General features: G+C 42.1%; 1 protein-coding gene across 2 annotated transcripts; it reads left to right on the top strand.

Annotated features, from left to right (window-relative positions):
- The first annotated feature begins 1,036 nt into the window (after positions 1-1,036).
- On the top strand, positions 1,037-23,836 carry ALAS2 (5'-aminolevulinate synthase 2). Of its 2 annotated transcripts, none has more exons than XM_036415809.2 (10): positions 1,037-1,152; positions 6,729-6,924; positions 7,617-7,739; positions 11,533-11,755; positions 12,326-12,510; positions 15,439-15,618; positions 18,696-18,860; positions 19,690-19,958; positions 21,407-21,569; positions 23,550-23,836. In XM_036415809.2, the coding sequence occupies exons 1-10, from the start codon at positions 1,090-1,092 to the stop codon at positions 23,711-23,713; spliced, it is 1,731 nt and encodes a 576-aa protein (XP_036271702.2). In that variant the 5' UTR covers positions 1,037-1,089; the 3' UTR covers positions 23,714-23,836. The 2 variants fall into 2 exon arrangements, with proteins under 2 accessions (XP_036271702.2, XP_045429466.1); XM_045573510.1 differs by lacking the exon at positions 1,037-1,152 and adding an exon at positions 5,352-5,449.
- Positions 23,837-24,074: the final 238 nt, after the last annotated feature.

Here is a 24,074-nt window from a genome sequence, read left to right on the forward strand (position 1 = left end):
CGATTTTACAGAAGTGAAACTGAGGAAGTTAGTTATCTATGAATCACTGAATCAACAGAAACACATTATCTGGGACAGACCACCTGGACAATTTAGAAGAATTGTGCAGTCCAGATTCTGGGATCACTGAGCCAACAGGAATGCACTATCTGTAGCTACAAAGGCAATTTGGGATAATTGAACTGTCTTGGGTCCCAGGAATGTGCTTTGATGACCAGTGAGATCACAATCAATGGGATATTCAAACAGCCATCAATGGAGTATTCAATCATACATAAGTTCCGAAAATCAAAATAACTTTCTATTGTTTTAGCAAACAAATATAATAAGTACAGAACCCAAACAGCAGTTTCTATAATACCTGAGATGACTACTACCATACTTCAGTTACAATGACCTAGATGTCACCTATGGAAGCTGACTACCCCAGAGAGCCCTTCCTACTTGTGCTACAGTTGCTTTTGAGTTTTATTGCCCATCATTTTTTTATTTTTTTAAATGTCTAATTGTGAAGAAGATACACATATAGAAAGATGCACACAAAGTGGTGTATTTCATGATATATATAACAAAGCAAAAAAACTAGCAAACCCATAACCAAGTTGCAAGTTCACCTCATGCTCCGTCTCATAATTTCTATCCTTCCCTCTTCATCTTTTTATTTTTTATTGATTAAGGTATCACATATTTGTCCTCAATCCCCCATTCCAATCCCCCACCCCCATCCCACTTATGCCCCCACCCTGTATTGTCCTTGACCACTGGTTAGGCTCATATGTGTGCATATAAGTCCTTTGGTTGATCTCTCCCTTTTATCCCCACCCTCCCTTTGAGCTTTTATAGCTGAAGAAACTGAGGGTTAGAGAGGTAATTTTGCTCTGATTCCAAAGCCCAGCAACTTCATTTTACTACATCAGAGGAAGAAGAGGAAGAATATAGAAAGGGAGAGCCACTGCTGGGGGAGAGGGGAGAGAGAGTACTACACTGGGTTTTATCTCTAAGAAGGGCCTAAGATACCTTTGGGGCCAATGCAAGGCCAGGCCAGCAGAAGGCGGGGTGGGTGGAGCTGAGCCAAGGGGGAAGGGATAAATGCCAGGTCCTGACCCACAGCATCCACCCAGTCGTTCGTTCGTCCTCAGTGCAGGGCAACAGGTAAGAGTGACCTTCAGCCTGCTGCCCTCTTTCTGTCCACATAAAGGCTGTACATGCTAACTCTCTGGCCTGGCTAGATCCGATTTTGTTTCTTAGAATCTGTCTCTGTCATTTCCTCTTCCCTTCCCCCCATGTATTTTCCTGCTTTTCCCTAGTTTAGCTTTTTTTTAAAAAATCTTTTCCCCCTTGTTTCCTCTCCTTTGTTAGTTTTCAAGGTCACTCATTTCAGTTCATCTCTCTCCGACACACTAGCTTTCTCTTATTTTCCCTTCTTGGTCTGAATGCTATCTGTGTTCTTCCCTCCTCTCTCTCTCTCTCTCTCTCTCTCTCTCTCTCTCTCTCTCTCTCTCTCTCTCTCTTCTATTCTGCTCAGTCTCTGTCTTTCTGTCTCTCTCTTCCTCTACTTCTCTCTCTCCGAGAAAGATGTCCCGATATTTCTTCCAGCAATTCTCCATTTCTCTCTCACTTTGACTCCTTCTCTCTGTTTAGCTGACAGCATAGATCTATGAGTCAGAGCCTAGGAAGACAGAAGGAGGAAGAGAAAACAGGACATGTAGAGATTATGGGATTAATGAATTGGAGAAAGATTTGAAGGACTTGAGAGATGGATAATTAGTAGAAATAAGGGGGAAAGGTGAAAGAAGAATGTTGTGTCACTGAAGGTCAATAGATTTGTTTTCTCACACTAATTCATTGTGAGACCCTCTGAAAATAGAGCTTAGCCTATGATTTCCACGGCTTCTTTTAATTTTGATTCTGTGGTCTTCTAAATTTTTCTGTTTTTAAGAATTCCTGATTTCTGCTTCCTGTTATCTAAAATTCTCTATGATTCTTTCATGGTGGAGAGAGGGTGCTAGGAAGGGAAGTAAAACCTGATGCTTCCAACTCCTGTAGTTAAGTGTCCACATCTACTCCAAACCTAACCTATTCTTACAAAGCAGGCCACAAAGGAGAAAGAGGAGGCAAGGAATGCTACAATTAGTGGTTTCTGGCTCTCTGCTGGGGTAGAGTTGTGGTTGGCTCTTCTGATATCAGGGACTACAGATTGGCTGCTGACCTGAGAGAAGATTTTAAGATACAGGGAAAACCTACTAGTAATGATCTGTCTAGTAATGGCCTGGAATTGCACTATTACGTCTTTGAATAAAAGCATGGTTTTAATAGGAGCCTTGGCAAGGATTGCCACAGAGTGGGTGCATAACTTGTTAAGTGGTGGAATGAATGAATGAGTGAGTGAATGAATGTTCACCAGTGCCTGAAATTTTACTTAAATTAGAAATATGTTCCTTTGGTAAAGGCATTGGTCACATTTCAAATTCAACTATTCCAGAAAGGAGCCTGTTAGTACAGCAGAGGGATTGACCTCGGGAGTTGAGCTCTCAGACAAGAATATATGTAGTAATATTTAAATCACAGATCCGCAGTGGTTAAGTTAGTAGGATCTGGAACCAGATTCCCCAAGCTAAAATATTGGTTCTTCTACTTAACTAACTCTGTGGACTCAGACAGGTTACTTAATTCTTTTGAGCCTCAGTTCCATCATCTTTGAAATAAAGTTGTCGTTAATGTCTACCTTGCAGAGTTACAAGGATTAAATAAATTAATTCATGTGAAGTATTTCCAACAGTTAGTACTTTGAGTGTTTGTCTATTAGAATCTGATGGATTCTATGAAGTTATCTAGTCCACTGTTTGTGGAGAAACTGGGGCCCAGGGAGAGAAAGTACAGGACCCAAATTCACATAGTAAATTGTAACAGAATAAGAATTGGGGTTGAGATAAGAATCAATTTTTGAGACCTGGTCTGATAATACTCATGATATAACTCCCCTTAGCTGTACCTTCACTTTCCCTACATAGAAAATGTAAAAAGCAAAAATAATAGCTAACACTTTTTCAGTGTTTACTATGGAATAGACACTCTTCTATATACTTTATATAGATTATCTTACTGAATCTTCACAACATCACTGTGAAGTAGATTGTCCTTGTTATTATCTACATGTTACAGATATAAGACACACAAAGCAGAGATGTAACTTTGCTAAGGTCCCAGAGCTAGTGAGTGGTAGAACCAGGATGCAAACCCAAATAGTCTGGCTCCAGAGGCTGTGCTTTTAATATCCCAAATCACTAAAAGAGTTCTTTGATTCAATTTTACTCACTCCATTTTCATGACGGGTAGTGGGATGGATTGTAAACAAAATCCAAAGTAAATAGACTGCACAGTTATGGGTCATAAAGATAGGAAGAGTGAGGCAGGACAAATTCCAGGAAAGGAGTAAGAGAACAGAGAAATTAGAACTTAAACTTGAAAGAACTTGGTAGTTCAATGAATTCCAAGAAGTAGTCTATATTTTTCTAAGTCCCTGAGAACAGCATAGCCAAAAAACCCTTAAAGATGATGAGTGTATTGCACTTCTTCCATTTTTATACAAGGGAATGGGAGTAGGCTTTAATTCGCCATCATCCCAAAGCAGGACTTGACTTTGCTTCTGATCTTTGGGGCTCTCCTTACTATTACATATCCCTCTGTTGTTGTCATTACTCTGTGTTGATATTGGAGAATGGCATTTTTAAGAGCCTGAAACCTAGCTATTTGTTTTGCATTCCTCTCCCTGGGTGTCCACCCCTCCTCACCACCAATAGCCAGAGTCAGCCCCAAGCCAGATGCTCAGACGTGATTCTAGAAAGGAGCTCCTCTTCTCTCCCACACCCTGGTCTCATCGGGGAGCGGTCATACCTCAGTGGCGATAAACTCTTGGAGCTTTATCTGGGGTCTGCAGGCTCAGACTTGAGTGCTTTAGCCTTTGCAGGCAGGCAGGCAGGGAAAGGAAAACGCATATCTCCAGATACAAAGTAGTCATTTGGCCCAATTCATTACCTTCCCTATGAGGAAGGCATAAATACCTTACATTTGACAGCTGATGAAAGCTGAGACCAAGAGGGGAAGTGACTTTTTAAGAATGTCCAATAGGGAGTTGGAGAGCTAGAATTGCAATAAGAAAAGCTACCATTTATTGAAAACTATGTGCTAGGCACTGTCTTAAAAGCTTAACATGATGAGTTTCATTTAGCCCTTTAAACACACCTTGACATTTTTCAATTCCAAGGTCCACACACCCTACCCCACCTACTAATCTCTGCTCCTATGACAGACTGTGGGAGTTAGAGGGACAATGCTCTGGAATGAAACAAGGGGGAGAGATTGCTTTGTGAATTAGGGAGCACATGCTTGCTTTGTGAGACCTGGAAGGGAAGGTGTTAACTCAGTAAGAGGTAAAGGATGTTGCCATATGAGAACCGGGCCACGTGCTCCTTCGGTTAACTTGTCCCTTTCAACATAAGACCCTATATCTAATAGCATCGAGGTGCTATTAGATTCCACTTAGTAGTTTTCCTGGTGTGCCAAGGCCTTAGTCTCTCCTATTGTCTTGTCCCATATCTTGTCTCTTGATCCTCTGATGCTGGATATCCAGTTTGCCCTTTTTCTTTTCTTCTTCTTTTTTTTTTTTTAAGATGTTTTATTTATTTTTATTTTTTTATTTTATTGATTTTTTACAGAGAGGAAGGGAGAGAGATAGAGAGCTAGAAACGTCGATGAGAGGAAGGGAGAGAGATAGAGAGCTAGAAATGTCGATGAGAGAGAAACATTGACCAGCTGCCTTCTGCACACCCCCTACTGGGGATGTGCCCGCAACCAATGTACATGCCCCTGACTGGAATCGAACCTGGGACCTTTCAGTCTGCAGACCAATGCTCTACCACTGAGCCAAACCGGTTTCGGCCCTTTTTCTTTTCATCTGTTCCTCCCTCTTTCTCTCCCTAGCTGTCTTTCTCTGTGTATCTCTCAGCCCTCCCTCATACCAACCCCCAACCCACCTTAACCACCTCTGTCTCTATTGTTTTGTCTCTACTCCCTTCTGTCACTCAGTCTCTGTCTCATCTCCCTCAACAAGGCTGAGCTCCTCTTTCCTAAACTCTTCTTAGTTGTTCTCTCCCATCCCCTCAATCTCTGACAGCTTTTCTCCTTTATTTTTGTGCCTGACTCTCTGCCTCTGCTAAATTCTCTCCATTCCTACTCTCAGTTTTCTGAGTCTTTGTATATTCCTCCATGCTCCTTGATCTGTCCTCATTTCTCTCTCTCTCTTTTGTTGTTAACCCCCACCTGAGGATATTTTTCCATTGAAGTTTAGAGAGAGAGTGAAAGGGAGAGGGCGAGACAGAGAAAAACAAAATACATTGATTGGTTGCCTTCTGCACACACCCCGACCAGTGCCGGGGAACCTGTAACTAAGGTACGTGCCCTTGACCAGAAATGAACCCTGGACCCTTCAGTCTGTGGACCTACGCTCTATCCACTGAGCCAAACTGGCTTGGGTTGTCCTCATTTCTCTTTTGTGTTCTTCTGTCTCTGCCTCTACCTCTGCTTTCTCACTCACTAATATCTCTCCTCCTCCTCCTCCTTTTCCTCTCTCTCTCTCTCTCTCTCTCTCTCTCTCTCTCTCTCTCTCTCTCTCTCTCTCTCTGCCCCTCCTCTTTCTCTGAGCTCAGTCTCTTTCCCTATTCTTCTGTATTTCCTATCATCCTCTTGTCCTCTGTTTTTCTGGAGCAGTCCTCTTGTTCTTATCTCTAACCTCCCTTTTCTGTCTGGCTTTTATCTTTTTCTCTCTTACAATTTCTGTGCTTCTAACTCCACTACCATAATGTACATTTGTTGTCTCTCATTTTCCTTCTTTTATCTTTCCTAATTTTTATATTCTCCTGACTCGTCCCCTACTCTCCTCTTTTCTCCATTTGATTCTCTGTTTACTCATTAGTTTACTCCCAAATTCAACAAATATTTATATGTACTTTTTTAAATGATCTTCTCTCTGTCCCCTTTCTCTCCTCTGTCTTAGCTTCCATCTCTTTCATTCACCCATAGACTTGTTCCCCGGGCCCTTTGTGTCTTGCTTTCACCTCCTTCTCGATCTGTATTTTATCTTGTAAAATATAGAAGCAAATCCAAGAACAGCAAAATACCATTCTTGGGGAACCTGGTTTGTAGGGCCTAGGGCCTGCCATTTTGTCCTGTTCCCTGAACATACTTAATCTGGTACCTGTGGCAGAAAATCTCTGGGATGAGGCTCAGAAGCTCTGATCAATGGTATCTCTATGTATTATCAGCTGAATCTTCACTGGACTGAGGCCAATATTTTTAGAAAAATTTTGGTCTTTAGTTGTGATTCAAAGAGTTAGTGGATTATCCACTCCTATCCTAGCCACAGTCACACTTCAATGATACCTCTGCATCACAGAGGGGGTCAGTGGCAAAGTCTGAATCAGAATTCAGGCTTTCTGACCTCCAGTTAGGACTCTTTCCTTCACCTCTTTGCTTAACAGCCAGTTTCCTATTTCTTCCTCTCTGATGCCCTATTGGTACATTTAAACATTGGGGAAATTCTTACCCTGAAAGGACAATAAGGGCAAGCATTTGGGTAGGAAGCTAAAGACAAAGAATCAAACACAAGAAAGACCCTTGGCTTTTGGCGGGGCTTTTATGATGAAACCTCATCTCTTCCGCATCTTCTGCAGGACTTCTGGCTCAAGATGGTGGCAGCAGTCATGTTGCTACAACGCTGTCCTGTGTTTGCCCGGGGTCCCTCGAGCCCCCTGGGCAAGCTGATTAAGGCTCACCAATTCCTTTTTGGTAATGGAGGCTGTCCCATCCTGACCACCCAAGGACCAACCTATTCTCAAATCCACCTTAAGGCAACCAAGGCTGGAGGAGGTAAGAAGAAGCTACTGGAAAATGGGGGAATGTCTGGGCCCTAGACACAAGATACACTGTGCTTCATCTACCTCCCAAGTCGTACAATTCATCATTGCCTAATGATTGGTAGGGTTTATGTGAAAAGAGTTGAGGCAGAATGAGCTGGCCTAAAATGAACTGGGATCTGACTTCTGCCAGCATCTCCAAAGAAACTCAGGCTCATGCCCCTCATACTCTACATACTACATACTCTAGTCACTCTGAATTACTTAAACTTGCCTAGATCAACTCTATTATCTGAAGTTTCTGTGCCTTCACTCCTCTTAAATGATCCTCTTCCACACCCTTTACCAGAGTATCTCATATTTCTCATGGGACACTTAAATTGGGCATCATCTTTTCTGTCAAGCCTGCCTAGACTTCCAGCCTATCCAATTCCAATTCTGTGTCATGTGTCTTCTCTGTTCTAGACTTTCTAGGCTTTCTGAACCCTCCCAGCACTATTTATAATGTGTCTTCAGTGGGTGCCATTCCTACCAGTTTAAGAGCTCTCATCACAGGAATCTAGCACAGGAACCACACTCATCCATCTCTGTGTCTCTACCATAGTGTGAGATGGCACTTTGGGTTATAGTAGGTTTCAGTAATAATTGCTAAATTGAACTTTTGGTTAAAAATGCACTGCCACTTACTCGCTTACCTTTGCATAGACTCTCCATCTTGGTCCAAGAGCCACTGTCCCTTCATGCTGTCAGAACTCCAGGATGGGAAGAGCAAGATTGTGCAGAAGGCGGCCCCAGAAGTCCAGGAGGATGTGAAGACTTTCAAGACAGGTTAGAGTCAAGTTCCATCTCATCAACCTCTACTCCTAATACTTGAACTCACTTCACTATAATCCTGAACTAGGCTACTCCAAGGGCAGCTAATATACATCCCATTATGGGGAGTCCATTCTTTCTAGGGGAACCATGGTAGGCAATAGCTTAGATTATGCAGTGAAATGCACCCTCCTCAATAACACAAATGCACAGGTCCCTGTAACTTTTAGCCATTAGTCTAAAATACCATTCTTGGGGAACATGGTCTGTAGGGCCTATGGCTGCCATTCTGTCCTATTCCATGAATATACTTAATCTGGTACCTGTGGCCTCAAATTCCTTCTCTCTTTAGAGTTCTGCCTCTTCTCTTCCAAGTGGCTAAATGGATCCCAGCAGGCTGGGCTCCCACATATAAGCAATACCACACTGACAATCTGGATTTGCATGAAAGAATAAGTGTTGGAAACAGGTACATACTATCCAAGGTTATGGAGCCCCAGGTCAACCCAAATGGTTCAGATCACTCAAGATAATCACACTTGAGAGATGGTTGCATTGTTGACATCTTTCATAGGCCTTTTGTGAGATCATTAAGGATAACCATTTCAAAATCAAATTTTAATGCCATTCAGAAAAGAAGAGTAAGATACACTGTGCTTCATCTACCTCCCACATGTAAGACCCAGGGTGGCTTGCCCCAGTTACCTCACCTAAGGGAAAGTTCTAGTGGAGAGAAATGTGATTCACATTATGGAAGGTTTCCTGACACAGGAGAATCCACTTGGGGAAATAAATAGGTGCTCACTTTGCAGAACATTTTTTCTTTCTGCAGAGAGCTTACCTACTTCATAAACTTAAATTATCATATTTTTCTTTGACTTAAAAATGACTACACATGCTCTTTGCCTCCCTACCCCCGCATCTTCATGGCCTATATATTCCACACTCCCGTTCAGATCTATCCAGCTCATGGCTTCCACCAGCCTGAGGAATCTATTCTCTAGTCCCCAGGAACCAGAGCAAATTTCAGAGAAAGTCTCATACCTGCTACAGAACTACATGGCTAGTGAATTTGCTGAGGTGGAAATAAAAGAGGTAGCAATATGGAAGGAGTGCTGAAAGGGCTTCGAACACAGCAGTGGAAATGGCAAGCACTTTGAAATCAAAGGGAGTGTGAGTTTAAATTTTAATGCTGGCACTTGCTGGATCTGGATCAGTGGGATTTTAATACCTGCTTCAGTGGAAATGTTTCTAACTTGTTATGAAGCCTCATTAAATGTTGTTTATTCCTATCATTTATTCTCCATCCTTCCCTCAGAAACACCCATCCTTCATAAAGCCTTTTCCCTCTTTTGTATTTGTTTATATTCATTTTCATAATGGAATTTGTTTTGCTATCCTAATATAAAAGGAATATGATTCACTGTAAAATATTTTCCAACAGATACAGTAAAGTATAAAGAAAAAAGTTTAAAACCAGAGCTCCGCAATGCACCATTATTTTTTGCTGTTTTCTTCCAGATATTCTTCTATGACTAAACACACACACACACACACACACACACACACACACACACACACACACAAACCTCTTACCTTCTCCTTCCTCCACGTATGTTTTTATTAGGAATATGATCTTATTCTACCCAAAGTTTGATATTTTGCTTTTTCACTTTACCATATGTCATGGGCATCATTCCATGTCTCTAAACATGGAGCTGCATAATAATTATTAAGGGCCAAGGCAGCCAGTATCCCAAGAGGCAGCCAGTATTCCAGAGGCAGCCAGTATCACGTGGGATAGTCAATATCGCGAGAAGCAGCCAGTGTCGCGAGAGGCAGCCAGTATGCAAGCCGCAGTCAGTATTGTGAGAAGCAGCAGCAGCGGCAGGACAGTCCCAGACAAGCATTTATTTCCATGATAGGTAATAATACTGAGGGGGAAGCACACACAGAAAAAAGGTCAAAATTTGTTCTGTAGCAGTATCATTCAGTTAATCAAGCACCTATATTTCAGGTTATTGTTTCCACCTTGTTATGCAAATTATTTCAATGTATATTGTATGTTGATGTTCCATTCATATAAATGTACCCAGATATAATTTGTAATATTATCTTAGACTTATGAATACGTATACTTGAGATAATTTATCTACTCTGTTGGGTTGCTTCCAATTTTTCCTATTACAAACAGTGGTACAACAAACATCATTGAATGCATCTCTTCATACACATAGGTAAGTATTTCTCTAGGATAGACACTAAGAGGTAGAAATCCTTGGGGTATAAGGGTGTGTACATTTTCAGTATTAATAAATATTGCTTATTAGCCCTTCAAAGTGATGCACCCGTCATCACAGAAAATATTTACATTCTCACGCCATCTCCAGCACTTGATATTATCAAACTTGTAAATCTTTATCAATTTGATAGTGGAAATATGTTTATACAGTTTATTTTTCCCTGATGAAACATCTTTTTCTACATTTCTTGAATTCTCTGTCTATATTCTTTGCCTACTTTTCTACTAGACTAAACATTGTTCATAGTAATGTTTCAATATATAAAAAGAAATTCTGGATATTGATAATTTTTGTCAAATGTGCTACAAAGTTTTTGATGGTATGTCAGTCTGTGCATTTAATTAACTTTTTAATATATACTTTTATTGATTTCAGAGAAGAAGGAGAGGGAGAGAGAGATAGAAACATCAATGATGAGAGAGAATCATCTATTGGCTGCCTCTTGCATGCCCCTCACTGGGGATCAAGCCCACAACCTGTGCATGTACTCTGACTTAGAATCAAACATTGACCTCCTGGTTCACAGATGGATGCTCAATCACTGATTCATGGGCACATTTTTAAAACTTTTGATACATATTTCTAAACATCTTTGCAGCAAAAATGTTATCGGTGTACACACCCCTACATCATGAATTACCATTGGCAACAATCATGATTTCTATTTCATGTATAGAGTTCTAGAGTTTAACAAGCCCTTTGATATATGTTATTTCAAATTATTCTGAAAATATGATTGCCCCATTGTGTATTAGTAGTGGTCACTTACTGGTAGGCCACTTACTTGCTGTATGACCTTGATCAAGTTACCTAACCTCTCTGTGCCTTGGTTTCCTCATTTGTAAAATGAAGATACTATTAGAACTTTCCACATGAGGGTGTTGTGAGAAATAAATAAAATAATAGCTATAAAGTTCATAAGGCAGAGCATTACAAATAATAGGCAGTCATTAGATATTGGCTATAATAATATAATCAAATAGTTATTATTATTATTACCACTACTACTATTACTTTACTCATAATAATATGTGCCAGGTATTAGTTTAGGTGTATTCTGTGTGTAATCAGATGATCCCAATTTTTCAAGAAAGTATTATTAGCCTCATTCTACACATGAAGTAATTGAAACTAAGAGAGAGAATTCATGACTTTCTCAAGGTCCCAAAAGTAGGAAGTGGCAAAGTAATTACTTGATGTAGATCTGTCAATACTCTTTCCACTGATACTGGAAGTAGTGATTCCAGTGAGGCTTCTACACTAACCACAGGGGAAGAAAGCCTGGGTGAATGTATGAATAAATTACTGATTGAATGAGTAAGCAAAAGAATGGTTGAATTAAGTAGTGGAGAGTTCATGTGGTCCAGTAAGTTAATGACTGATCAAACAAATGAATAAATGGAAAGAAAACTAGAGAAGGCAAAATGAACTGTATACATAAAATACAGACTTGCCAGGAAGTGATTTTAAATGAATTCTTTTCATCCCCATCTCTACTCCTGCAGGAAACCATGTCTTTGGTTATGACCAGTTTTTCAGGGACAAGATCATGGAGAAGAAGCGGGACCACACCTATCGTGTGTTCAAGACTGTGAACCGCTGGGCTGATGCTTACCCCTTTGCCCAACACTTCTCTGAAGCATCTGTGCCCTCAAAGGATGTGTCTGTCTGGTGCAGTAATGACTACCTGGGCATGAGTCGGCACCCTCGGGTCTTGCAAGCTACACAGTGAGTAGTAGGGTCTGGGCCATGAGCTGTGTGGACAATCCAGAGAAGAGCCAAAGCCACACATGGAAAGAAAAGGCAGAGCTGGAAGTCAAAACCTGGGTTCCACCCACCACCTCTGTTGTACAGGGACTTCCAGCCTATATAATCCTCAAATAGGAACTACCGTAAATCAGTCAACAAACCATGTTTTGTAAACTCTTGAATATACAGTGGTATTGAGGAGAGGATGGAAGAACAAGCAAGCCCACTCTCCATGAGTTCTCATTCTGGCTGCAGAATGAGTATTGACAGAGATGGTGTATAACCTCTTCTAGAAAGTCTTCCAAGCTTCTCAAGCGCAACCTAGATTCTCCCTCCATACCTGAGTGCCTTCAGCCTGAGAAGGAGGTTCCAAGTCTTCCCAGCATCCCCAACCTGCCCTAAGAGTACTTAGTCACTTAGGTCACAGCTCACACAGGATCACTGTCATCATTGACCCCATCAATGGGTGGAATACATGAGAAACCTACTCAGTTCCTCAGTGTCTGTCAAGGGTTTCTTCTCCTTGCCTCCCCTCTTTTTCCTGACTAGGGAGACCCTGCAGCGTCATGGAGTTGGAGCTGGTGGCACCCGCAACATCTCCGGTACCAGTAAGTTTCATGTGGAGCTAGAGCAGGAGCTGGCTGAGCTGCACCAGAAGGACTCGGCCCTTCTCTTCTCTTCCTGCTTTGTGGCCAATGACTCTACTCTCTTCACCTTGGCCAAGATCCTGCCAGGTAAGCCTAGGGCCTAAGCTTTATACAGCGTACAGTCTAACTGTTTTCATTACTCTTTCCCTCTATTCTGAGTTCACTTGCTCACATTGTCCTTCCTTCTTACCCACCTCGCATATCCTCAATGCTGGATGACTACAGTCCTCCCCTTTCCTCTCTTACATACATAGGCTGAAGATCTCTACTAAGGAACACAGCCTAACTTCACAGAAGAGTAACACAATAAATTTGTCACCCCCAACTCGACTTGGCTCTTCACACTCATAAACAATACTTTTATGTCCCCACATCCAATTTTTAAAACTTTCTTCCCTCATCTAAAACCTATGACTACTTTCTCCTTCACTCTTAACCAATTACCTCACATTTTACATCACATGCATGCACACACACACACACACACACACACACACACACACACACAAATCACCAGACAGGGATTCCTTTCACTTACAGCCACCAAATCTACAAATTTTTCTAATTGTTCATTGATTCTTTTTTCATTCTTCCCTTTTACAATTTGAAAGTACATCTTTTCTTCTGCCTAAAGTCAATCCCTTCCCTTATACATGGGATCCCATCTGGATCCCACCTTCCCACTCTCTAGTCAATAACATCCCACCTCCCCTCTCTCCCACTCTTTAGCTAAAAATATCCTCAGCTCATCTGGCTGTCATCCTTCCATCATAGCTCCAACCCTGGATGAATATAACTCTCCACCTTCTCTCTCAATCCTGGGCTTATATAATTGCTCTGGCGGGAGCCACTAAAAATTTATGGTTCCCAACTTCTATCAGCTTGTCTATGCTCTCTGGTAATCTTGTTTCCATGGCCAGTTCTCCAAGTCTCCAGGGTAGCTTTGCCAATTCCCATTCTCCTCAGCCCTCCTAGACTTACCCCTCACTCTCACCCACATGATTGAACATCCTCACATGTCCTTTCCTCATTCCTTCTCTCCTATCACGGTGGAAAAGGTGCCCTTTTTCTTGTTGACAAATCTTGCTGCTAGTGCTCTCTGTCCCATTTCCCAGTACTTCCTCAGGAACTTCGATCTATAAGTTTCCTCTCCCCTGTATCTTCAGCCTCTTCCTTTCTTTAGTCATACTGAAGTCTTTTGCATCTTACAAAAACATTTCCCCTCATTATGCTCAAGCTATTGCCCCCATCTCTCTTTTTATAACTGGCAAACTGCTTGAGAGCAGTCTTCATACTTGCTAGCTACTTCCTCACTTCCTGCTGATTCTTTGACACACTATAAACATCACCACTGCTTCTCTGAAATTTATTCTGAGGTCACAGATAACTAACTCCAACTAAATTTAATATCCTTGGAAATTTTTTCAGTGAACCCCCTCCTCAACCATTACAATTCAACTTTTTTTCCGTTTCCACTGCAACCATCTTAGCCTAGACCAATACAATTTCTTTTTTAAAAATATATTTTTATTGATTTTAGAGAGGAAGAGAGAGATAAAAACATCAGTGATGAGAGGGCATCATTGATTGGCTGCCTCCTGTACGTTGGACTGAGCCCACAACCCAGGCATGTGCTTTTGACTAGAATCAAACCTGGGACCCTTGGGTCCGCAGACTGATGCTCTATCCACTGAGCCAAACCGGTTAAGGCCAATATAATTTATTGATTTCACATTTGCCCTCCTGCAATCTATTCTTCACATCAGGAAGAATGATATTTTTTTTAAATGCATACATATTTTTGTTACTCCCCTGCCCCAAACCCTTCAATATTTCCTCATTGCCCTTAGGACTAATTCCAAATTCTTTTTTTTTTTAATATTTTTTATTGATTTCAGAGAGGAAGGAAGAAGGAAAGATAGAAGCATCACTGATGAGAGAGAATCATCAATTGACTGCCTCTTGCACACCCCACACTGGGTATCAAGCCCACAACTTGGGCATGTGCCCTGACCAGGAGTCAAACAGTGACCTCCAGGTTCATAGGTTGATGTTCAAGCACTGATCAAGCCGGCTGGGTCCAATTTCAAATTCTTTATCATGGCTTCTAAAGCTCCAAATAATCTGGCCTCTACCTACCTCTTATGCCTCATCTTTTTATACCCCCTTTTTTTCATTCTTTCATTTGGCAATATATTCACACACATATATTAGTTATGCTTATTCACCCATTTATTCAAAAAGTGCTTATTTATCAACTACTGTGTACTTAGCCTTATATTGGGTATCAGAAAGAGATAGATAAAAATATGTGGTTCCTTATCAATTGTCGGGGAAATCTGACAAAAACTCGCCCCTGTGCACAAAGATGCACGTTCAAAAATGTTCACTGCAAAGTTGCTTCGAAGAGTGAAAATTTGGAAACTCTAAAATATCCACTGGTGTGGGAGTGGTGAAGTGGGTTATGGTGCACCCATTACTCAGGATAGATGCAATTGTAAAAACGAGGTAGACTTGTATTTACTGATATGGATATCACCAAGATATACAGGCCTATTGCCAAGTAAAAAGAAAGAAGTCACTGAACAATGGAAACTTTCCATTTAGATCGCCACAGACATAAGTGAAGATGCACAATTTGTAAACTGAGGCAAAGGTAACTTTCTGAAAGGACCATGTGGGAACGTAACAGTGTTTCCCTCTTGCACACAGGGAGTGAGGGTCCTCTCCGCTTTCCACTCTATTTCCATGTTGATAGAATTGTTTATAACTAGGGTGAATTTCCTTGTTCCCTGTGTAATGAAAAGAAAAATAATAAATGCTACTTTAATTAAAAAAAAAAAAGATGTGACTCCTGCTCTTAAGTAACTTCCAGTCTACTTGTCCTTCATGGTAGGTTCACCAGAAAGTCATGCAGGGTCTTCAGTGGGAGGAAAGGGTTGGCCCTCTGTCCCTGCCATATTGTTCCTGAGGATCAAGTACAGAAACTTAAGAATTATGCATGTGGTTCCTCAGGGTGTGAGATTTACTCAGATGCAGGCAATCATGCTTCAATGATCCAAGGAATCCGCAACAGTGGAGCGGCCAAGTTTGTCTTCAGACACAATGACCCTGACCACCTGGAGAAACTTCTGAAGAAGTCCAACCCCGAGACACCCAAAATCGTGGCCTTTGAGACTGTTCACTCCATGGATGGTATGTACATGTGTAAATGTATGTTCACTAACCTTGGTCTCACAGAAACCATGGTAATAATGATAACAGCTAACATTTACAGAGTGCTCATTACATGCCAAGCAAAACTATTAGCATTTTATGTATATTTAATGGACTGAATATTCACAATTTTATGGGGTAAGTGTAATGATTCTTTCTATTCATTTACACGAGGAAAGGGAGACACAAACTAATGAAGTAACTTGCTTAAGATCACACAACCAGTAAATGCCAAAAGATTGAGGCAGCTATTATAGTGATCTTATGGATTAAGAAATTAAAGTTCATAGGCAGCTTCCAATTTATCTTGATTCTAATATGATTCTAATTCCTTCATACAAGGGCTCCCTCCGTGATAAATTATGTATAAATCGATTATATCAATGTCTGGTTTCTGCGATGGAAAATTTTACAAATTATTGCCTGAACATTGTCTTCAAGGTTCAGGATGAAGCATTGGAGTCAAAACAGGTTTTGAAATCAGACAGATCTGGGTTTAAATTCTGGGAACTTACTGGCTTTGTGACCTTGGATAACTCTAACTCTCTGAACCTAAGTTTCCCCCAAGGTAAAATATCTAGTTGTAAGAATTAGAGATAATGAAAGTCATCCTATTTATTATGATCTAAGTAGAAAAAATGACCTTTTCCCTGCTGTCTCTTCCTCCCCAATCTGAAACAATGCTCAAATCATTTTATTGCTGCCCCCTTTGAGCAGAAATCATGTATTTTAGACATCACCTTCTGGATTTATCAAAGGGAAGAGGCCCTCACTTCATTTCAATTTGTCAGTTTTCCAACTAAAACAAAGAACAGTTCCTGATATAGCGAACATACATTCCATCAGCATCATGTAATGGTAATGCACAGGCCGTGAAACCAGACTATTCATTTTGAAAACTCAGCATGACAAGTTACTTAACTTGAGCAAGTTTCTTAATTGCTGTGTCTCAGTTGCCTTATTTGAAAAATAGAGGTGATAATAGAGTAGCTGTGAGAATTAAATGAGTTGACATATGCACAGAACTTATTGTGCCCATTCCCACATTTCTACAGCTAGCAATAAAATAAAAACATCCTATGATTATATTCTTACTACTGAGACTAATTTAGTTCATGATTTCTCTGGTGGAAACCATGTTAGGACCATCCTACTTCCTTACATTCCCAAGTGAATAGTTCCTTTATAAAACAATTTTAAATTCTCACCCCGGGACATTTTTTTCTATTGACTTTTAGAGAGAATAGGAGGGAGAGATAGAAGGAGAGAGAGAGAGAGAGAGAGAGAGAGAGAGAGAGAGAGAGAGAGAGAGAGAGAGAGAGAGAGAGAGAGAGAGAGAGAGAGAGGAGAGAGAGAGAGAAACTGACATAAGAGAGAGACGTCGATTGGTTGCCCTCCAGCAAAAGCCCGGACCAGGGACAGGAATGAATCTGCAACCTAGGTACATCCCTTGACCGGGAATTGAACCTGAGACCTTTTGGTCTGTGGGCCAATGCTCTGACCACTGAGCAAAACCAACCAGGGATGGTTCCTTATTTTTTTATGGAAACTCTGCCTAAACTGTCTATCCTATGGCAGAATTTCTCTCATTGAAATGATGCTTGAGCTATCTATCATACTACCCCATTTGTTTGGGGCTCCATCTCCTGTGGTTGTTCCCACCAGTTGCTCACATTCTTTAATCCTGGTCTGGAGTCCCTGTTCCCGTGAACAAGTTTCTTCTGTATTTCGATTTCTCTGCACCTGAGTAATTTCCAGGGATGGTAAAGGTGTGGATTCTTGTGTATGCGGAGTCTGCATATGGGATTCATAGCCACTGGAAGCCTTACAAAAACTATAAGCATATAAGATGTCTAGAATAACATAGATAATCTGTATGGAAATGAATAGGAACCTACAGATCACTTCTAATTCACCTTCAATTCAATAGATTGAGATTAAGCCTGTGTGGGGGAGGTGCCCTCATATAACATTGACAGAGATGAGAAATATGCTGTCATGGAGACACAGGGAATACAGAGACAGAGGCACCAAAAACCACCACCACCACCACCACCACCACCACACACACACACACAGAGAGAGAGAGAGAGAGAGAGAGAGAGAGAGAGAGAGAGAGAGAGAGAGAGAGAGAGAGAGAGAAAGAAAGAAACACAATGCAAAAGTGAAGGAGAGAGGGAGAGAAGCAGAGACACAGAGAGGAAAGAATGGGAGGGGAGAGAGAAAAATATAGCAGAGCCATAAAAATAGAGATATAGAAACAAAGATGGAAATGTCACAAAAAGAGAGATAGTGACAGAAAGCCAGACAGATCAAAATAGGGAGAACCAGTGAAGGATAAATATATTGCCAGGGCTGCCAACAGCACCTGGCTGAGGGGATGAGTGATATCTCAAATCAGAATGACATTAACCTGGAGCAAAAGGTGACATTTTTTTCAATTTATTTAAACAAAGGTATCACAAAGGCAAGTGCCAATCCAAAATGGAAATACACAGATTGGGGGGGGAGGGGCGTGGAAAGAAGCATAGAGAGGCTAGGAAATGACATAAATAAGAGAACATCTATTGGCAAAATGAAGCAAAAATAGGAATGAGATGCAAACCTTGATCATAGCCTAGAGAACACACACGGAGGGGAAGGAGACGCTCAGCCAGCATGGCTCAGTGTTTGAGCATTGACCTATGAACCAGGAGGTCACAGTGCGATTCCCATGCCCGGGTTGGGACTCGATCCCTAGCTGGGGTGTGCAAGAGGCAGCTGGTCAATGATTCTCTCTCAGCATTGAATCATTGATATTTATCTCTCGCTTTCCCTTCCTCTCTGAAATAAATTTTAAAATATATTTTTAAAAGGGGGAGGGGAGGGGGAAGGGGAGGCGGAGAGAGAGGGAGAGGGAGAAAGAACACACACCAGCTTGGGCAGGAGTGAGGGGAAGGCAGTCATTACACACACAGAGGTCTGAAATAGTCCTCAAGTAGTTGTGTCCCAATTCCACACTGGAGATGGATTTGGGGAAGAATTATGATCTACCTCTATTCCTTGGCTTTGCTCAGGTGCCATCTGTCCCCTCGAGGAGTTGTGTGATGTGGCCCACCAGTATGGAGCTCTGACCTTTGTGGATGAGGTTCATGCTGTGGGACTGTATGGTTCCCACGGTGCTGGGATTGGGGAACGTGATGGAATCATGCACAAGATTGACATCATTTCTGGAACTCTTGGTGAGTGAGTGCCTTGGACTTCCCTGACATATAATCCAGAAAGGAGGCCCCTGTAAGATCCTTTTCTCCCTCTCCCTCCCCAAAGTTGTAGAAACTATTTGGGTAGAATTCACAGCCTAGACCACATGTGTCAAACACAAGGCCCGCGGGCCAAATCCGTCCCGCCAGGCCTTGCAATGTGGCCCGCACCGCGCTGTCATCACTGCACTCCGCTGCGTTTCCATCACAATGACAGTTTATGACTGTTCAGTAAACCATTCGGCCCGCTATTTAGGCTGGATTTTAGATTTTGGCCCCTTCTCTGATTGAGTTCGACACCCCTAGCCTAGACCGTGGAACTCCTGAATTCCCTACTTCCACTCCCTCCTCACTATAGAGTTGCTTAAAAAAAAAAATCTGGGTATTGTGTTGTGTTTTTTTGGTTTTTGGTTTTTGTTTTTGTTTTTTAGAAGACACCTGAGCTAGGCCAAATAGCCAAGTTCCCCTCAGTAAGTGGAGAGTTGTGGTTCTAATATTCTTTCCCATCCCAGCTCCAAGCTTCATCTGAGCTCCACCTTTGGGCCTAAACAGCTCGAGATCCCCACCCACCTCCTGCCTATCTAGTCATTGCATATGGCAGGCCTTGAAAGTCCTATCTCCAAGCAGCAGAATTATTCGCTCTTGCTGATAATGATTCTCCTGACACAAGCAGAAGAAATGAGCAGAGGTCTGGAAAGGGAGTCTGGAGCTCCAGCTTCTGCTGCACCTCCTTGTGTTAGCTGGGGTTGATCCTATTCTTTTGAGGAATGAAAATGGGGTCTGTGCATATCTTCCTCCTCCCTGTCTCCAGGCAAGGCCTTTGGCTGTGTGGGCGGCTACATCGCCGGCACCCGTGACTTGGTGGACATGGTGCGCTCCTATGCTGCCGGCTTCATCTTCACCACCTCACTGCCTCCCATGGTGCTCTCTGGGGCTCTGGAATCTGTGCGGCTCCTCAAGGGAGAGGAGGGCCAAGCACTGAGGCGGGCCCACCAGCGCAATGTCAAGCACATGCGCCAGCTACTCATGGACAGGGGCCTTCCTGTTATCCCCTGTCCCAGCCACATCATTCCCATCCGGGTGAGAGCCCCATGCTTCCCATCACCCTCTCCTCCTCTCCTGGGAGCCTTCCCACACCCAGCAAACTTGACACCTGCTCCTGTCTCCTGTCATCAACTCTTTGCTTTCCTGTCAACCATTTTTGAAAAGTTATCAGTCGTTCTGGATTAACCAGTCTTTTTTTTTTCTTTACTTACTTTCTTTGTTTTCTTTTCTTTTCTTTTTTTTTTTTCATTAGCCATCCTTATCAGACTCTTCTGACCCTCACAATATTGAGTATCCATGACCTATGTATAATTCAGTGTTTTTCGGACTATGCATAAAGACCATTAGTGGGCCATAACATCACCTTCATAGGTTATGATGAGAATCTTTCTTGAACATCCAGCCTCTTAAAGAGACCGCTTCTTAAGGAGCCTATAAACTATGCATGATTAAAATGCTTGTATTTTATTAAGGAATGGCCTTTGTCTTAACTCACCACATCTATGGTATGGTGACTATAAATATAGTTGCTTACAAAAAAAAAAAATAACAGCAAAGAACATGTACATCATATAGTAAGAGTTTCATTTTATGGGCAATTTGTTTCAGTTTTGCTATGACTATGTGCACATGCATATACATATGTGTATGTGTATAGCATGATCATGAAATATATTTCTTATTGAGAATTAAAGTCAGAAAATATAAAATCAAAAGCCATGGGATTAGCTGCTGTTTTTATGTTTTTATTTGTCTTGTTTTATTTATTTATTTTTCTAGCAGCTATTTTGGATCCTCAACTATGTTTGAGTATTTACTGCCTTGAAAAATTAACTGTGACTTCTTTATTACTATTGTTTATCATTGACAAAGTTATAGATGTCTCCCCTTTCTTCCTCTTTGCCCCCCTCCACCCAGCCCCTATCCCACCCCAGGCCTTTACTACACTATTATCTGTATCCATAGACTATACATATATGTATACATGTTCTTCTTTCTCAAATAACATCAATTTGTGTGTCGGTAAGTAGGGAAGCAGGGAAGATACTTTTATGTGACTATTGAAAGAAATAGTCATTGCTCCTTGGACCAACCCAACATTCCCTTGAAATATTGCTTTTGTAAATAACTGTTGTTGTTTTTTAATGAACCCAGTGGCAGCATCCCAGATGGGGGGTGCTTAAGGGATTTTCCTTCTTATCCAGAACCACCCAAATTAGCATACTAGCTAAGTAAAACCTGTGTGCTTGGTCTGCACACAGTTTTAAGACAAGGTTCCTAGCCCCACTTACACCCACTCCTTAAAATTCGATTGGTGCCTCTGAGTAACTCCTTGATAGAGATATTCTGGAGCTGCCACTGATTAAGGCCTTTATGAAAAAAATATGTTTAGAAATTCAGTGTTGTTCCTTCATCTGGTTCCCTCCACCTGCGATAGCGGGGTGAGGGTCACAGATATTGACAGGCTTTTCTCCTGAGCCCAGGTGGGTGATGCCGCGCTGAACAGCAAGATCTGCGATCTCCTGCTCTCCAAGCACAGCATCTATGTGCAGGCCATCAACTACCCAACTGTCCCCCGGGGGGAGGAGCTGCTGCGCCTGGCACCCTCCCCCCATCACAGCCCTCAGATGATGGAAGACTTTGTGGGTAAGACTTCAACATGGTTGCCTGTAGCACTCTCCCTCCTTTCAGCCCCAGGATCTGAAGAAGTTGAGTGAATGGATGCCATTCATTTTTAAAAGACATTTCTGAAAATCTATTGTGTGCCAGACTCTACAAGAGAGCCATACATGGATTTTTAAAAAGTCCCTAGACTTGTAGGGCTCCAGTTTGCTTGAGGAGGCCATAGCAGATACAATGACTTCAAGGGTTCAACAAAGACAGTACATGTGGAAGGTGTGTGTGCAGAAAGGAGAGCCCTGGCCCAACATATGGGATTCAAGACAGACTTCCTAGTGGAGATGACACCTGAACTGATTCTTTCAAGGTGAATGGTCTTGAACCAAGAGAATAAACAGGGTGTGGAAGGGTATTCCTAGCAGAGGGAAAAACATAAAGGGAAGGAAGAGAGGATAAAAAGCAGCCTTAGATATATCAAGAATAAGCAGGTGCCCAACCAGTGTGGCTAAGTGGTTGGGTGTCGACCTCTGAACCAGGTCACAGTTCAATTCCCGGTCAGAGCACATGCCTAGGTTGTGGGCTTGATCCTCAATGGGGGCCATGAAGGAGGCAGTCAATCAATGATTCTCTCTCATTATGGATGTTTCTATCTCTCCCTCTCCAAAATCAATTTTAAAATATTTTTTTAAAAGAATAAGCAGGTGTTAGAGGAATGCAGGATAGTAGGAATGGTGTGGGGGAGAGGAGTGTCAAAAAGACAATACAAAATAAGGACTGAAAAACAAAAACAAAAACAAAAAAACAAGGACTGGATTGAAAGATTTATAGTGCTAACTAGCTTGGTTTTTATCCTGAAAGATGCCAGTTAGTTAATTCATCTAAAGTTTATTGTATTCCTGTAGGGTGCAGTTTTTAGCAATCCTAGTGCAGACACAAGGATTGACATTGGAGATATTGAAAGGCAACTGAAGATACAAGCCTCGAATTCAGGAGGGTGGTCTGGGATGGGAAGGAAAATTTGAGAATCATTAAATCCATGAGACTGTATGAGATCACTGAAGGAATGATAATTTAAAAGGCCATGAACAGCCCTAGCCAGTTTGGCTCAGTAGATAGAGCATTGGCCTGTGGACTGAGAGTTGTGGATGAGTCTGGTCAAGGGCATGAACCTCAGTTGCAGGCTTAATCCCCAGCCCTGGTTGGGTGGCAACCAGTCAATGTCTCTCTCTCACATCAATGTTTCTCTATGTCTGTCTCCTCCCCCCTCTTCTACTCTCTAAAAATCAATGAAAAGGGATTAATTTTTTTTTTTTAAAGTCACCTGAGGCATTTCTGAAAGTGAGGTCAGGTTCTCTCCTCTGGGTTCCCACCCCCTCCAGGAACACTCCCCACCCCAGGTTCCCATGTCACAACAGTGACACTGTGTGGTTACTGTCAGTGTCATTTTTCTCTCCAGGCTAGGTGTTTCAAAGTAGATGGTTTCACCTCTTGGGCCATAGCATGTCCTGTACCAGGCCAGTGCAGCTATCAATTGTGTCAAATTAGGAGCTTGCCAATCTTTTTTAAAAAATATATTTTATTGATTTTTTATTTTTATTTTTTTTTTTTTTTACAGAGAGGAAGAGAGAGGGATAGAGAGTTAGAAACATCGATGAGAAAGAAACATCAATCAGTTGCCTCCTGTACACCCCCTACTGGGGATGTGCCCGCAACCAAGGTACATGCCCTTGACCGGAATCGAACCTGGGACCCTTGAGTCCGCAGACCAATGCTCTATCCACTGAGCCAAACCGGTTTTGGCTTGCCAATCTTTTATACATCACAGCACCCATTCACAAATGGCAACATTCATCATACACACTGGGGCAAACCAGAATCCACTTCTAGTTCCAAGACATCTTGAAGGGCTGAAGGGATCTACATCTTAGCACAGCTGTACTGTGACACAAGGATTGAGAAAACCTAGTCTAATCAATTCTTTCCCTCCTCTCCTCTCACCATCTTCAGAGAAGCTGCTGGTGGCCTGGACTGAGGTGGGGCTGCCCCTCCAGGACGTGTCTGTGGCCTCCTGCAATTTCTGTCGCCGTCCTGTGCACTTCGAGCTCATGAGCGAGTGGGAACGTTCCTACTTTGGAAACATGGGGCCCGAGTACGTCACCACCTATGCATGAGACGCCAACTGACTTGGATCGCCAGCCACCTGCACTTCACTTGGGGCTGGGCCTCTTCCTTTGCTTTGTTGTGTGCCTTCAGCTGACTTGAGTTTGAAAACAAATAAAGAGCAAATTGCAGCATTTGTTGCCCTCTGTTGGACAGAGAACTGCACTAAACCCGAATCCCTAGGGACAAGTGGCAGGGCCATCAGTAAACCACAGATCACTTGTAGATCCGACCACCCCATTTTACTGATAGAGAAACTGAAATCCAGAAAGGAGACTATACAGTAAGTTGGACAAAAAGTGGAGACACTTGGGAGGTTTATTTGAAATTAGAGGCCCAGTGCAATTAATTCATGCACGGGTGGGGCCCTGC

Source organism: Pipistrellus kuhlii, unplaced genomic scaffold (genome assembly GCF_014108245.1).
Source record: "Pipistrellus kuhlii isolate mPipKuh1 unplaced genomic scaffold, mPipKuh1.p scaffold_m20_p_51, whole genome shotgun sequence".
Classification (NCBI taxonomy): domain Eukaryota; kingdom Metazoa; phylum Chordata; class Mammalia; order Chiroptera; family Vespertilionidae; genus Pipistrellus; species Pipistrellus kuhlii.

Coding starts and splice junctions, on each gene's coding strand:
- ALAS2 (XM_036415809.2), top strand. CDS start 1,090: ATGCCAGGTCCTGACCCACAGCATCCACCCAGTCGTTCGTTCGTCCTC. Junction 15,619..18,695: donor GACTGTTCACTCCATGGATG/GTATGTACATGT, acceptor GGCTTTGCTCAG/GTGCCATCTGTCCCCTCGAG. Junction 21,570..23,549: donor GATGATGGAAGACTTTGTGG/GTAAGACTTCAA, acceptor CACCATCTTCAG/AGAAGCTGCTGGTGGCCTGG.